General features: G+C 37.0%; 1 protein-coding gene across 1 annotated transcript in view; it reads right to left on the reverse strand.

Moving 5' to 3' along the window:
- Nucleotides 1-15,981, reverse strand: part of LOC150081842 (serine/threonine-protein kinase Tao-like) — a 319,424-nt gene that overhangs the window by 130,988 nt on the left and 172,455 nt on the right. Inside the window, exon 7 of the mRNA XM_090378937.1 lies at nt 11,174-11,302. Within this exon, the coding sequence (XP_090235063.1) occupies nt 11,174-11,302 (129 nt within the window). The remainder of the gene's footprint in view (nt 1-11,173; nt 11,303-15,981) is intronic.

Below are 15,981 nucleotides of genomic sequence, written 5' to 3' on the forward strand. Positions count from 1 at the left end.
GAGCACCTATTTCGTTGCATAAAAATGTTGATTGTTTTTGCATGGTCCTATATTTCTTAAACTGTCAATTTGTGTGCAATTAATATTGTCAGTTCCCATGAGTAATAATTCTCCCCCCCCACCCTTAAAAACTAATGACTTGTTGATAACATCATTAATCATAGCTCTTAGCGGACACACCCTGGTTATACAGCCCACCTATCTTTATTGACAAAAATTTGCTCATTTTTTTACAATGGAGGTCTGCAATAAAACTATGTGCTTTTGAGCCAGAGTAGCCTGCAATTAATTACTTTCCTTGGAGGGCAAAATCAGGAGTGCATTAGCTGGAGGATCACTAGATACCTGATTCCCCAGTGAGCCCCTATGTTTCATTTATCTCTATGGCATCCATTCATTTGTTTGTTCAATGGCTCAATTTGTCTAATAATGCACCAAGTATGTTGGTGCATTATTAGACAAATGCTAGTTGGCAATTATCACTTGAATATTAAAACAAATGGACTGAACTGTGTTGGTCAAAAACACTACAGCTCAGGTACTTCATCACTGATGAGGGAAAATAAAGAGTCACTAAGCTATATATAAATATTTTGCAACAATTTTACATGTGAGCATCCTTTTAGGCTTGAAAGAACTATTGGCAAAGATAACAAGTACCAACTGCATGTTCACTGATAATGGACTGATGAGAAATTGTAATGCTTGAAGGAAAAAACGTCATGAAGGATTGATGGGATTTATCAAGTGATATTAATGGAAGCAACAGAACAGAGAATATATTGCCGTACTTCCTTGTCAATTATAATGAATGCATCTTTGTTTAGGTGAAGTTCCAGCAGAGTGAAAATGTGCAAATTTTTTCCATTTGATAAAGGCAATTCCAGAGATGAAATAGGCAACTGCAGAACTATAAGTTTAACTTCAGTGGCATGGAAAATTAGGGAATCTACAATTAAGGATTGACTGCATATCATTTGAACAGGACTGAAATTATGAGAAACAAAGCATGGGTCTGTTAAAGAGAAATCATGTTAAATAACTAAATTTGATGGCCTATTATGACATCATTGGCCATCAAATGTAAAAAAAAAATAAATAAATAAAAAAAATAAATAATTTCTTCATGTATACTTAGATTTTACGAAGACTTTTGATACCATCTCATATGAATGCTGATGATATTGTTTTGAATGAGGTTTAATGGCACAAGATATGCAATGGGCATACTGTGCATGTTCACTTGGTACCAAAAGAAAAAAAAGTGCAAGATTAATTATAAAGAATCATAAGTGAATTTTTCTCAAGTAACTTAAAAATTCAATTGAACCAGCATTGTTGCCTATGATATGGTGTGGTGCTCAGAAAAATTTAAGAAAGGTAAAAATACCACAGTCCTATCAGTAGTACAAGCAGTTTGGGATGATGTATTCTACAGTTAACAAGTAGCAGTGTATACGCTGTACACACTGCTACTCTTGCAGTACATTATATTTTAATTATCAGCAAATTTTTATATTATTAATAATAATATTATTGATAACATTTCTATGAATGTTTCTGTTGTTGTTTTGAATGAGGTTAACTGGTACAAGAGCTGTAATAGCTATATTGTCATGTCCACAGAGCTGTTGATGATCCTGCTTAGGTTGCAGAAAAATGGAACAGGAGATTGGGATATCAGAAGTGTATCAAACAAATTCAGAGAGTGAAAATGATTTTGTAATAAATCAGAGGAAAGTAGAAGAGAAATTGTGGAAGCTAAATGTAAAAAAGGCATTCGGGTGGATGGGATCTATCCAATTATATTAAGGGAGGCAGCAAAGGAGATAAGCAAATCTTGCCATAATTATAAGAGCATATTTGGATTTAGCAGAAATCCCAATAGACTGGAGATGTGCAAATGTATCCCCAAATCACAAATGAGGCTCAAATAGTGATATGAGTAAATACAGACCAGTTAGCTTGACTTCTGTTCCAGGGAAAATAATGGATTTGCTGGCTAAAGAAGTAAGCAGGACCATCTAGACAGGAATGCAATTATACAGCAGTCAGAGCATGGATTTGTTTAGAGACTATCTTGCTGACCAGTCTGATTGAATATTATGATGCAGTACCAAAGGAACTGGTTGCAAAAAAATAATTTTGACATCATTAACATTAGCAGTTGAAATGATGCAAGAAAGCAAACTTATACAGTAGCAGTAAAAATTAATACCTCCCATTTCACCTATTCATTTCCTCCAGTTTATCTAGTTCTTCACTAAAATCATTCAAGCTATCAACTTCCACAACAATAGATGGAAGTTTGTTCAACGTTTAATCACTTGTTGGCAAACTACCACACATATATTCTGCAACCAACCAACTAACCTTCCTCAATTTGAATGTGCCCCCTCATGTGTGTGGTCTGAGCAAGAGGAAGAATCCCATCAGCACTAAATCCATTCAACACCTTAAACATCTCAATCAGATCACTCTTAGTCTGCAATTTGTAGAGCTGAAGCCTTTCTTGGGGTATCCAGACTTGTATGCAGTACTTAAGATGTAGCCTGACCACTGCCTTATACAATGGGATAATCACCTCCTTATCCCTGCTAGCAAAATTCCTGTATACCATTGACAAAAACCCCATGAGCTGTTGTGGCAGTGTGTTTGCATTGCTCAGAGAACTTCATATCTGACTGCACAATTACCCCCAGGTCTTTTTCATTTTTCACTACCTTATACTTAGATTTCAGAAACCTTTTGATAATGTTGCACATTAAAGCCTGCAGTACAAATTTCAGCTTTTTTTTTTTTTTTTTTTTTGATTTGGTAGTTGTTGGCGCATCGGCTTCTGTGGCCATATTGCACCTCCCAAGGTTTTTTGCAGTACTTTGATCCAAGCCCGAGGCGGGAATCGAACCCGCGACCTTTGGGTTGCCGGGCAGGTACTTTACCCACTCGGCTAGCCCAGTCGGCAAATTTGAGCTTAAAGGGATGATTAAGTGGGAGAAGACAGAGAGCAGTTATCAATGGGCACAGCCCTTCTTGAACTAATGTTATTAGTACAATTCTCCAGGATTCAGTACCAGGGAATTTGTTTTCTATATTTTTAATGATACTGATGAAGGCTTAGTTTTTAAATGTGCTGATGGTTTGATGGTTGGCAAGGTTATCAATGACAGTAATCAGGGTATGCTACTGCAACAAGATCAAGAAAAAATTAGGCAGGTGATTGAAAAAACAGCAATTGAAGTTCTGAAATTGACAAATGCAAGGTATTACATATGGATAGTGGAGAACGAATAATACCTAGTAATAGTGTATTCAGACAGGACAGCTTATCGGATTTTGTCAATGATATACAGGAGTTTTGTTGGTATAAGGATGTAATTATTCCATTTTATAAGCCACACATTGGGTACCTGCATAGAGGTATGCATCCCTCATTTCATGAAGGATGTGCATTGGTTGGAATGGACACAAAGAAAGAGAAAGAAGATTAATAAGAGGAATAGAAGGGGTGCTTTTATCAAGAAAGACTTCAATTCTGAAAAGTGCAGCATGTGGAGACTAGAAACCTGCAAGAAGTCTGCATTGTTTAAGGATTTCAATGGATTTAGTCAGCTCAATGCTGATGAGATCCTTCCCCATTCTCAAACTGCAAACATGAGAGGGCATAAATTCAAACTCAGGAAGGATGGTTGCAGGACAGATGTGCAGAGAACTTCATATCTGACTACTGACTGACCTCAGCTGGACAGTAGTTGTGTTGAGCATATACACAACAAAGTTCCATCTGTATTGTGGATATGCATACTGAATAAATTAAAGAATTACACAACTATGAAAGTTGATGGAGAGGTATTACAGGAAACATTTTTTTTTTTTTTTTTGCTGATGCCGTGTGAACTTGCTTTCTTCCATCATTCGCCAATACTAATAATACTAGTAATTATTTAAAAATTTTTTTTTTTTATGTAAACCCCAAACACGAGAGGTATTAGAACCTATAGTACTTAGTACCGTGCTTGGGTTGGAGGTTGAGAAGACGAAAGAAGATATTTGTTGACACTGGACTTCTGTAGACTGTAATTTTCAGGAAATACATATGAAGGAAGGTGGTTCCAGAAAACGGCAATTGAATTAATAAACGAAGAAGATGAAAAGTTGGTTCTGTGAGTTTGAAGTTGGACAGCAAATGGATGTTGGCTGGTGGCCGCATGTATTCGGACTGTTTTGAAAGAGAGAGCGGTAATTATAGAAGCCAATTCAGAAGAACAGTGTCCATGGAAATATCTGTAGAAGAGGCGTGCAGCAGAAACAATACGTCTATGAGACAGCGAGTGGAGAAACTCTATTAGAAATGAATCGTTAATTAACCTCACTGCCTCTTCTGAATGGAATCAAGAAGCCTGAGAGAGGTTTTGGGGGCATCACCCCAGATGTGGGAACAATATTTCACGGTTGGGGCGGATTTGCGATTTGTACAGAGTGAACCGCTGTTTGGAAGAAAAGTAACGCCGAGAGCAAAAGAGAAAAACCAAGTTTTTTAGATGCAGAGGAAGAAATATTTGTAATGTGCTTGTGCCAAGAGAGATTAGAAGTCAGGGTAATCCCCAAAAGAGATATATCATTTTGCCTAGAAATCAGAGTTTCACTAATGATAAGCATAGGAGCAGAAGAATCCTTTTTGAGAGATATAAGACAAGACTGAGTTTTAGAAGGGTTGAAATCAACTAAGTTGTCTTTGCCCCACTGGAGAATTACCTGAAGATCGGCGTTTAAGGAATTGGCAGCAGACTTTCGAGAAATTGAAGCTGATTGAGCAGGACAAGGTTTCTCAAAATGGAAAGTGGAATGCAATGTGCTATCATTGGCAAAACTATGGATAGGATTTCCAGTCAATGGAAGAAGGTCATTAATATACAAGAGGAAAAGAGTGGGTGAAAGAACTAAACCTTGGGGGACACCGGCATTAGTGGAGAAGTTAGAAGACAGAGAGCCATCTACCATCACCCTCAGTGAGTGATCAGAGAGAAAACTGGATAACCAATTACTAAAAACAGAAGGCAAACCATAAGATGGAAGCTTGTTTAGAAGACCTTTATGCCAAAGACGATCGAAAGCCTTTGAGATGTCAAGAGCAACTACTTGTGTTTCACCGAAACTTTCCACTGAATTAGTCCATAAATGGGTAACATAAGCCAGAATATCACCAGTGGATCGACACTGACGGAATCCATACTGGCGATCGTTGATCAGACGGAAGGTTTCTAGGTAGTTTAAGAGTTGGCGGTTAATGGATTTCTCCATTACTTTAGAAAGAGTAGATGTAATTGCAATGGGATGATAATTGGATGGGAGGGATTTGTAACCTTTTTTACGAACTGGTTGGATATGAGCAAATTTCCAAGCAGAAGGAAAAACACCTTTGGAATAAGAAAGGAAAAAAAAAAAGGCGGCAAAGAATAGGAGTAAGTTCAGGAGCACAGGTTTTGAGAACTAGTGGAGAAATACCATCGGGACCTGGAGCTTTCTTAGCATCAAGATTCGTCAAAATCCTTCTGACATCCTTTTGACGGAAGACCACAGGAGGCATTGAATGGAATGTGTTGGGAATGGTGGGAGGTGTTTTACCAAGATCATTAATACATGAGTTGGAAGAAAAATGCGATGCTAGCAGGTCAGCTTTATCCTTGGCTGAATGACAACAGAACCATCTGGTTTGGACAGAGATGGGCAAAATTTGCAGCCAATAGCTTTCGCAAGAGACCAGAATGCTTGGCTACCATTAGGGCAAGAAGCAAATTTTCTACTCTTAGCCTGTTCAAACTCTAGTTTGGACTGATTAATAACTGCTTTACAATTGTTGCGAGCTTTGGTGTAGGCAGAAAATGAAACTGGAGAATTAGAAACAAGCCAATTACGATATGCAACATTCTTCTCTTGAACTGCCTTAGCACATTTATTGGAAAACCCAGGTTCAGATAAAGGAGGAGATTTTAAATTGGAGTGTTGGATAAAGTATTCCATTCCTGCAAGAATAATTTCACTCACACGATCTGAGCAAACGTTGACATCAGAAATTTTGAAAAAGTAATCCGACCAAGGAAAAGAAGAAAAGAAGTCTCGCAGGTCATTCCATTTTGCATTCTTGTAATGCCAAACAACACGAGGTTTGGAATAGCCATGAGATAAAGGTTCCACTGGAGAAGAGACAATCACCAAGTTGTGATCTGAAGTGCCTAAAGGACCTGTCATTTCGACCGTGTACTTAGAAGGGTTGTTTGTGAGAAAAAGATCAAGCATGTTGGCTGTATGATTAGGATTCTCTGGTATTCTTGTAAGTAAATGAACAATCTGTGCAAGGTCATTAGTAATTAAAAAAGCCTCAGCATCTCGACCAGCTGGGTCGGTGTGACTAGAAAACGGAAGCTAGCTGGAGTTGTGAACATTAAAATCACAAAGGAAAATTACCTCACTGTTAGAAAAGTTGGACTGGAGAAAGTCAAGTTGCAAAGAGAGGAAGTCAAAGAACTCCAAGTGATTAGTGGAATTGGGAGAATGGGAGAGACAACAGATGAATTTGACACAATGAGGTAGAGAGATTTTAAGCCAGAGAAGATCAAAGAGAGGAGATTCCAAATTGCCAAGTCTCTTACAGGGAATATCAGAACAGACATATGCACAAGTACCACCTTCGAGGCGAAAGGAATCGTACGGTGAATAATTTCTGAGATGAGCAGCAGTTGAATGAACCGATAGCTGATATTCTGTGTCAGACAAAGTACATGGGGTTCGGCAGACTGCAAGTGGAAATGGACATCGTTGAGATTAGAATCGAGACCACGTATATTTGTGAAATGAATTAGGAAATGCTTGGGAGGTTTAGATCTTTTCGCAGATAAGCTTGCTCTATTAGTTTGACAATTCATGGTGTATTCAATAGTAAGAAAAAGTGAGTGGGACATGCTGTATGAAGTAATGAAATTTTTGGATATGGCATACATATGGTAAGAATATACCCAGATCCTTGACATAATGTGGCCTCGACAATGCTCCCCGCATACACACTACTCAGAATCCCTGATCCGGAAGCCTCCTAGAGAGTTACCAATAGGTCTAGTCCGGTGTACTAACTAGAGGCCGGCCTGCGAACACCGTTTTAGAGCTGTATCTTCGAAATGTAAGGCATATTGGATCTCACCACGATGTTTATCATAACCTCAAAAGTCATCAATCATACTGCATGATGGAAGAGATAGGGAAGGGTTGACCAGAACTTAGCTCTACAGACTAAACGTGGGTTCCACCACTTCAAGCCTCCAATAAACAAAGTGGTGGCATTGCACTGGTTGATGAGAGTCATCTACCACCTAGTACTTCCTGGTAACATAGAGGGGCAGTGTTCCTCCATGTGGTGTGGGCGCCACACCTCGACCCCTGCTTACGTTGGTTCACACCTGGGTGGTCACCCACCATGTACTTGTGCATGGAGGTTATACCCAGGATTACTAACAGTCCCACCATCGTGAAGGTGCAAGCAGAGGATTTGGCTGTCACAGACCATCCAGACTTCGCTGAAATTGAGTCCACTTGACTTGAGTGTCACCCGAATATCAGTGTTCGGGTGACACTCAAGCGTTTTATCCATCAGCGTTTTAGACTCCCAGGTAGCAAATACAGCTTGTCTGGCATATCTGAGAGAATGTCTGTGACAGAGTTGTTCATTTAGCTTTTGATGATCAGAATGGAATCTAACAATGCTATAATGAGTCTTTTTTCTTCTTATTTTTTTTTAAATTCTCCCAGAAACACATTTTCATTGTATGTTTAAATCAAGTTTCTGTTAGTTTGGGTAGGCAGAGAGAGAGAGAGAGAGAGAGAGAGAGAGAGAGAGAGAGAGAGAGAGAGAGAATTACTGAATTCATAAAGCCAGTGATGAGGCAGTTTGAGCTGAATTATCAACAGACAATTTAACCAAAGCACAAAAATAATATTCAATAATAAATTTAAAATTTTCCTTATAAAAAAAAAAAATTGAAATGAGCAAAGTCAATCACTAAAACCAATTTGATCGTTTGAAGCTTGTCATAATACTGTGGCAATTATATGTTAAACTAGCCAAACAAAACCAGTGCCACACAAACATTTGTCGACAGGCAACTTTTCAATCCCAACTTTACTGTACACCCTAAAAAATATTTTATCTTCTCAGTAATAAAAAAATGTTCTACAAACAAAAATATTTCTAACCAATACCTTAATTTTTGCTACATGTTTAAAAGTGGAAAGGCAAATTTAAAACACCACACATATTTAAAAAAATAAAACTAAAAATTGCCATCTGTATGCCGGAGGTGGGATATCTCAGAATTAGTGTGGAGGGTGAACTTATATCATCTCAAAAACTATCATAGTCCAAGAAGTCCATAACTGCTAAATACGGTGCTGTTTCTTGTATTCTGTCTATCTTGTAAATTCCTCTGACCGTTTGGTCATCCTGGAGTATAAACAGAAAATTTAAATTTGCATACCACTGCTCCAAACTAAGATCACAAAACTAAGATATCTCTCAGTTTTAAAGTTTGTATGTGATGTGATGTGTGATTCCAAGGGATTTCTTATATTAGGATCATAATTTCTTGTAATAAAAGTGGAATTTAGACTGTATGCGTTAGTTTCTTGTAGGTGTTAGTTATTTTACCACCAAATTTTTCAATTTGGTGGTAAAATGTTTTCATGTTAGCTTTTCTTATTGCAATGATTCCTGACCTAGATACTGTTTGGCATGAGCCAGCAAAGATTAGAGAAATAATTAAAGATTAGATTACACAAATAAGTACAGATAATAAATAAAGGAAATCTCTTTTCAAAGCATTCAAAACAAAATTTACAAAAAAATATGAAATTATTTCCCCTACTTGATTGCATAAAAACATTATACATCAAATAGGGACAGAAAAAAGAAAGCATACTGACAATAAATGTTATCTTATTAAATTTTAATGATTATTGCAAGTGTGACAATCTGATTATCAATACAAATATCAATTAGTTATGACCAGAGAAAATGAGAATTTTAATCAGAAATAAAATATTCATTCTACACTGAATATTTAAGAAAAATAATTTTAAAAACTCTGAATGCAGCCTACAGGGTATGGACTTCATGAAGTGTTTAATTTGTTCCACAGCAACGATGTCCCATGGAGATTTGCACATGCAGTTGCTTCATACTGTAATCCTGATGTTAAAAGGTTGTTCCACAGATCTCCATTTGCTTAGAGATCCAGTGACTGAGTAGGCCAATAATATATGGTGAGATTTTTCACACCCCTCAAATCATTCGCAAATAATTTGTTCCTTGTGATATGGTGCATTATCTTTGTGGTAAGTATCCATTACCAGCTGGATAAACTGAGGACATGAAAGAATAAATCTAGTTAGCAATAATGCAGACATTGTACGTCAGATTTTGATCTAATGGTATCAGGGAAACAAAAGCACAATACACAAATATTCTCTTCACACTATCATACTTTTGCCACCAGCCTACAGTCTTAGCACCAGGCATGACGAGTACATGATTCATGCTGCTTTCACTATATACTCTAGTTCTTGTTGGACAATGCAACTATTTTCCACTCCTCAAATGAAATCAAGGGTCAGTGTTTCTATGCACACTGTGCTTGTATATATTGCTGCTATACCCCATCCACAAAGAGAGATTATAGTGCAACAAGACTGATTTACTGGCTATATATTTTTTGGACCATTCAATAGGGCAAGGGTACAGATCCAAAAGCTACCAAATACAACACCTCCCTCCTCACTGATCTGGAACCGGTACCAACGTTCCTTCTCTCTCTCTCTCTCTCTCTCTCTCTCTCTCTGCCTCCCCCCCTCCCCCCACCTCTTTTTTTTTTACATTAACACAGTTTTATGTCTATAAAATAAATTTAATATAGGTTAAAAAACAAATGTTCATTGTTACAAAGTGATGTCAAGTGGAGCTTATTAATAGCCTTACCTAACTGTGCTAAATTAATGTTAAAATTATAGTTGTCATAGGGTTTAGGCACATTAATGAATTAGACTATATTACACCATCATGCATTGTTTGCAGAAGAGTGTGTGTATATGTTCATGGGCCGATTTGCATGTTGTGCAGGCTGAAAAGCCTGGAATAACTTATGGAAACCTGTTTCCCCTACTTGATATTGGTTGTTGTTTTTTTTTTTTTTTTTTTTTTTTTAGGAGCATTAGCAACTAAGGCCATATTGCTCCGGGGATATACGGTGGTCATTCCCTGACCTTTCCGCATCCTTCGTATTTGGTGGTCATGGGCTCGAGCCCCAGTCTAATCAAGAAGCGTGTGCTATGCACTGCCACTCCTGCCCACGTGGCTATGGAGGCACCTCTGATAATGGTAACTACAGCCTTAACTGAAATGGACTTCAGAAATTCCTCATTATTTAACTTGATCTTACACAAAACAAATAGACCCTCCTCTCCATGAAATGTTCCATGGCGAGGAGGCACCAACAGATGATTCTACATGTGGAGTGGCATGAACTTGTGGGTTTGGTCTGTGTTTGTATCTAGAATCCCTGATGGTGTGTCACAAAGTTGAAACCTGTCCAAGTTTTCAATGACAGATTTTTGAAAGAGGGTTGTTGTGGATTGTTGGATATTTTCGAAATTATTCTGACAATTTTCTATTGCCTCCACCAGGAATCTTATCTTGAATAGGAAAATATTAACTGTATATAAATATGCACAGTTAATATTTTTGTACATTCAAAGTTGAAAAGGTCACCCAGTTACCACCTGTGGGCAGCTGGCAGGGGAGACAGGATGACAATGCTCAAATCAAAGCTTAAAAAAGATGTCATTGCATATACAGACACATCTCAGTAAGCCCAAATATTCACTTCTAGGACTTGATTGAACTACAAGCACCTTCTAATTGCCCATGTTTTCTATTTCCCTGATGATTTACTTTCTTCCAGTTTACAATGTTCAAATCAAGATCAAAATCAACTTAGGCTGATGGTACATTCTATATTTTGCATTAGGGAAAAGGGGGGAGAAGAAACATATATGAAATAATACAGTATTAGTATGATGATTTTTATTTGTTTCATCAATTTTATTTAAAATTCCTTTTATTCTCTCTTACCCTTTTAAGCCTATCTTTCATGTATTTGTACTCAGACTTCTGTTGCTGTTGATATCTTTTAACTTCTTCATCATGTTGCTGACCTATGTTTTTACTCAGTCGTTTTTCACTGGCCAAATTTTGTTTCAGCTGAGAGAAATATGATTCAAAAAGAAAACATTATTATTAAAAATTTCTAAATTGATAAAAGATTAGATATAGGTATCACTCACAGTGAAAAGCCAAATTCAATGAAATAACAAACAAAAGCAACAGTCATGTACAGATGTTCACATGTGCAAATTTACTTTTCCTGTATAATTTTATCCTCCAAAGAATAGGAGGGAGAGAGAGATTAATACTAAGATTAAGCAAAATGTGAATTTCTACCCCCCCCCCCCACACACACACATACACTGTCCTTCATTTTGGAACAGTGATTATAGCCTTAGCAAAAAATGTGAAGGCTAAGCAATTTCTACAGATATCAATATACATAAATGTAATAAAAAAAAAAACTGCAATTTATTAATAGATAAAAAATATGGTAATTAAACAAAAATTTATTTTCATTTCATTTCACTAATTAAACATCTAGCTAAAAGTTTTGTTGGTTAGTTTTCTGAAGGCTTAATAGCAAATCTGCAACTAAGGCCATAAGTTATGGTGACAGACATCTTGGTTTTCTGGAATCCTCAAAAGTCCAAGTGTTCCCAAAAAGTTTAGGTGATGCTGTTTTGTCTGCTTTTTATGTAAAGCTATTTTTCTGAAATAAATATACGTTAAAATTAATAATATATAACTTCATTAACCCAGCATGGCAATTAACATCATCATAATAAATAACATTTGTACATTTTTCACCTAATATTGTCAAAATGCAATGATATCGTAATGAAGGAACAGCACTACTGCATGTTCTGCTTGCTCATACACTATTACTGATATCATGTATCATTTCATGTCTTAAATAATCAAGCAAGCAGAAGCCATTTATAAATACTGATAAAATAGAGCATCAGATATTTTATTTTCTCTTCATTCAGTAAAATTCCAGTGTGTAAGTGCACTTATAAGGAAAAATATTTAAAGGAAATGAGCATTTAAATAAAACAAAGTGCTTTGATGACCAAGCTGAATGTAAAATATGCATGACATTCTTAAGGCAGTCATGCATATGAAGTAAGCCTGAATAACTCAATCTTTGGAAGATAAAACTATGAAACTTTAACCTGAGATTCACAAACTCGGCGGCCATGCTAGGAAAAAAGTTACAAAATTTCCTTCTGTTGTGAAGGAATTTAGAAATATGCATGAAACTTTTTTCCATATTCAGAAAACATCAAGATGTGTCAAAATCACCTCCCCCCAACTCCCAATTCCATGACATCATGACAGAGTGGAAATAACATTTTCTTTGAGCATATGCTGATGAAACTGGCTGGCCGCCAGGTGTTGCTTGGTGAAGACGTAGACTTCTGTAGCTGCTGCAAGGTGATAAGTTTTCATTGAAATTTTGTTTTTTTGATTAGTTAGCATTTTTACAAATAGATTAAATCAGCTTAGTGGCATTTGTTAGCTTATTTTCTAAAATTTAGCTAGTGATTTTGTAAGTTACAACTCGCTACTCCTACCGCTATCGTAGCAGTGTTTTTGGCGGGAATACTGTAGTGTAACCAGTACATCAGAAGACTAGTAAGGTTTAAATTATAATAAATAAGTATTTTGAAGAGTTTAATCACCTTTTGGGCATATATACGTTGTACAAATAGATTAAATAGGCTTAGTAGCGTTCGTTAGCACATTTTTTTTAAATTTAGCTAGTGACTTTGTAAGTTACAACTTGCTACTCTTACGACTATCATATTGGTGTTTTGGCTAGAATATTGAACTGTGATCAGTAGCATAAAAGAATAGTAGGGTTTTAATTAAAAAAATAAATTGATAAATAATTAATAAATTATTTATTATTAATAAATTGTAATAATATTAATATAAATTGCTATTAATAAATTGTAAAAAATAAGTAGTTTGAAGGTTTTAATCACTTTCTGCGCATATATCTTTTGTATTTAGCTAAGAATATAACTAATTTAGCATTGTGATCATTACAGTATAGCATAACTTGATAACGTATATCTCATATAACTTAGTATAGAATTCTATAGTCAAGTATAGTATAGTAAATTAATCAATTAAATTTATTAACCTTATTAATTTTCATTATTAATTAATTAAATCGTATTTAAACAGAAATCATGCCCCAGACTACAGCAGGAAAGCAATGTGTATAAAGTAGTGGGAGTGCTGTAGCTCTGGGTAGAACTGAAATGGATGATTCTCCAACACACCACAGCCTAAAGAAATGTGCAACTTGTGAAATGCTTGCAGATCTTTCTGGGACAGGACATGATGTTGCCAGGAGGGATTTCTTTGTGTGTGTGTGCTCGATGTAAGCAGTGTGAAGAAGTTAGGCACCAACTCAGCGTTGTTATGGGCTTTTATGAGAGCTTGAAGGACAGGGTAGATGCCCTCGAAGTACTTAAATTGGGGGACCCATCAGGCTCTCAGCTGCCCACATCAATGCCAGAGCTTGCACTTGATCATCAGGCACAAATCAGCAAACTGCAGGGCAGAATGCGCTGGTCCCACAGGAGCTAGTTATTGTCGGTGACTGTTGTCAGGGAGATGGAAAATATATTGTACAAAAAGGATAGATGGAATAGGATCAAGGGAAAAAGTTGATGACGTTGGAGAGCAGATATCATCTTTTAAGGCACAAAGGGTGATATTGTTGTACATGTTGTCACTAATGACATTAGGGGATCTGCAGACTAATTTAAGAAGTACAGGTCAGTATTGAAAAAAAAAAAAAAAAAAAAAAAAAAGGTTGCAAGTTAGGGTTAAATTTGAAAGTGACGACAATTCTGCCCAGATATGGTAGGAGGGAGTATATGATGAGAACCTTGTCAATCAATTCGGCCCTGGAGAGATTGTGCAAGGCTCAAGGGGTAGAATTTTTCTCAGCATGGTATATGCTTATTAACAGGAAAGATTGTTTCTACAGGGATGGGATACGCTTAAAAAGAAAGGGCACAAGAATATTTACTGATGCTATTGAGGCAGTGTTAGGTGGGTCAGAAAACTGCTAGCTTGTAGGGCTAATACACAGATTAATAGATTAATGGTAGCCAGAGAAGGATGAAAGTGATTCTTGCATTGCTTCTGTTGGAATGAGCAGCAGCAGACTGTAAAGCAAGGTACTGGGGAGTTCAAGGGCTCCTCGGAGTCATTGTGGAACAAGTAAATACATATGTTGTGTTAGAGTAAATAAGAGTAAGAATAGGTGTATGCATACTTGCATGTACACCAATGCTAGGGGGATAGTAAATAAAGTTGATGAATTTGAAGTGCTGGTCAAGACATCAGAACCAGATATAGTTGGGATATCAGAGACATGGTGCTATACGGATATAAGCAGGACAGAATTGGAATTTGGGGAGTACAATGTGTATAGAAAGGATAGACAGGACAGGAAGGAAGAAGGGGCTATGCTGTTAGTTAAGGAACACAAAATCTAAGGAAGTGCATCCAATTTACATTGGTGGACAATGCAATGTTGAGTCTGTGTGGTGTGAGAAAGGGAAAATGAGAGTAGGTGTGTATTATAGGCCTAATGAATCTGATGAGTATAATGAGCATTTGTGCAGAGAAATAGAGTGGGCCAGTAAATCAGAATGTCGTATAATGGGTGATTTTAACTTCCAAGATATTGACTGGAACTTGTGGGTTGGTAACTCACACACTAGCAAGACTTTTGTGCCTTTATTGAATGACGTTATTCTACAGCAACATGTTCGAGAGGAAACTAGAGGGAGTAATACTCTTCTGATTATCAGCAGTGATTCTTCATATGTGAAGAATCTGCAGATAAAGGAACCACTAGGTGGCATTGATCACAGTGTATTGATGTGGGATTTACTTAAAGATGTAACTACCCTCAGGAGTAAGGGGAAGGGTTTTTGCTTAGGTAAAGGTGACTAAAGTGGTCTCAGAGTTTTTAAATTCTATACAGTGGGAGCAACTGATGATGTTACCAATGGTGAATTATAAATGAGAAGCCTTCAGGGATTAATCTTGGAGGGTACTTGGCTTTTCATACCAACGAAGAAATATTGTTCAAGGTTTAGGTCTAAATGGATATCAGATGAATTAATGTGGCTCGTGGCAGAGAACAAAAATGCATGGGATGAATATAAATTATCAGGTGACACAGAAGCCTATGGCAGATATAATCTTCCCCTTCCCCTTGATTATATCTGTCTGTAATCAAGTCACAAAGAAGGTCAGGCAATCGAAGGCATATTACGAGAAATCTTTGGCAAAGGATAAGCAGAAACAGCAAAGAGGTCTTTACTTTCTAAACTCTAGAAGGAAAGGGATGAATCAGATTGGTCCACTTAACATAGAGGGTTTGACTATTGATGATCACGCTCAGGTAGCTGATAAACTGAATGAGTATTTTGCATCTACACTCACACATGAGTTATTCAAGGAGGGGAATGCCAAAAGTTTATCAAACTGTAACAGAGAGCTAAGTGACTTTGCAATAACTGAGAGCAAAGCAAAGGAGAAATTGTGGAAGTTAACCATAAGGAAGGTACCTGGGGTGGATGGGATCTAACCAGTTATACTCAAGGAGGCCGCAAAGGAAGTAAGCAAACCCTTAGTCACAATTATGAAAGCTTCCTTGGACTCAGGGGAGGTCTGCATGGATTGGAGATATGCAAATGTGTCCCCAATTCACGAAGGGTGATACGGGTAATTAC

The sequence above is a fragment of the Mastigoproctus giganteus genome, chromosome 8, assembly GCF_048544385.1.
Source record: "Mastigoproctus giganteus isolate SK-2022 chromosome 8, ASM4854438v1, whole genome shotgun sequence".
NCBI lineage: Eukaryota > Metazoa > Arthropoda > Arachnida > Uropygi > Thelyphonidae > Mastigoproctus > Mastigoproctus giganteus.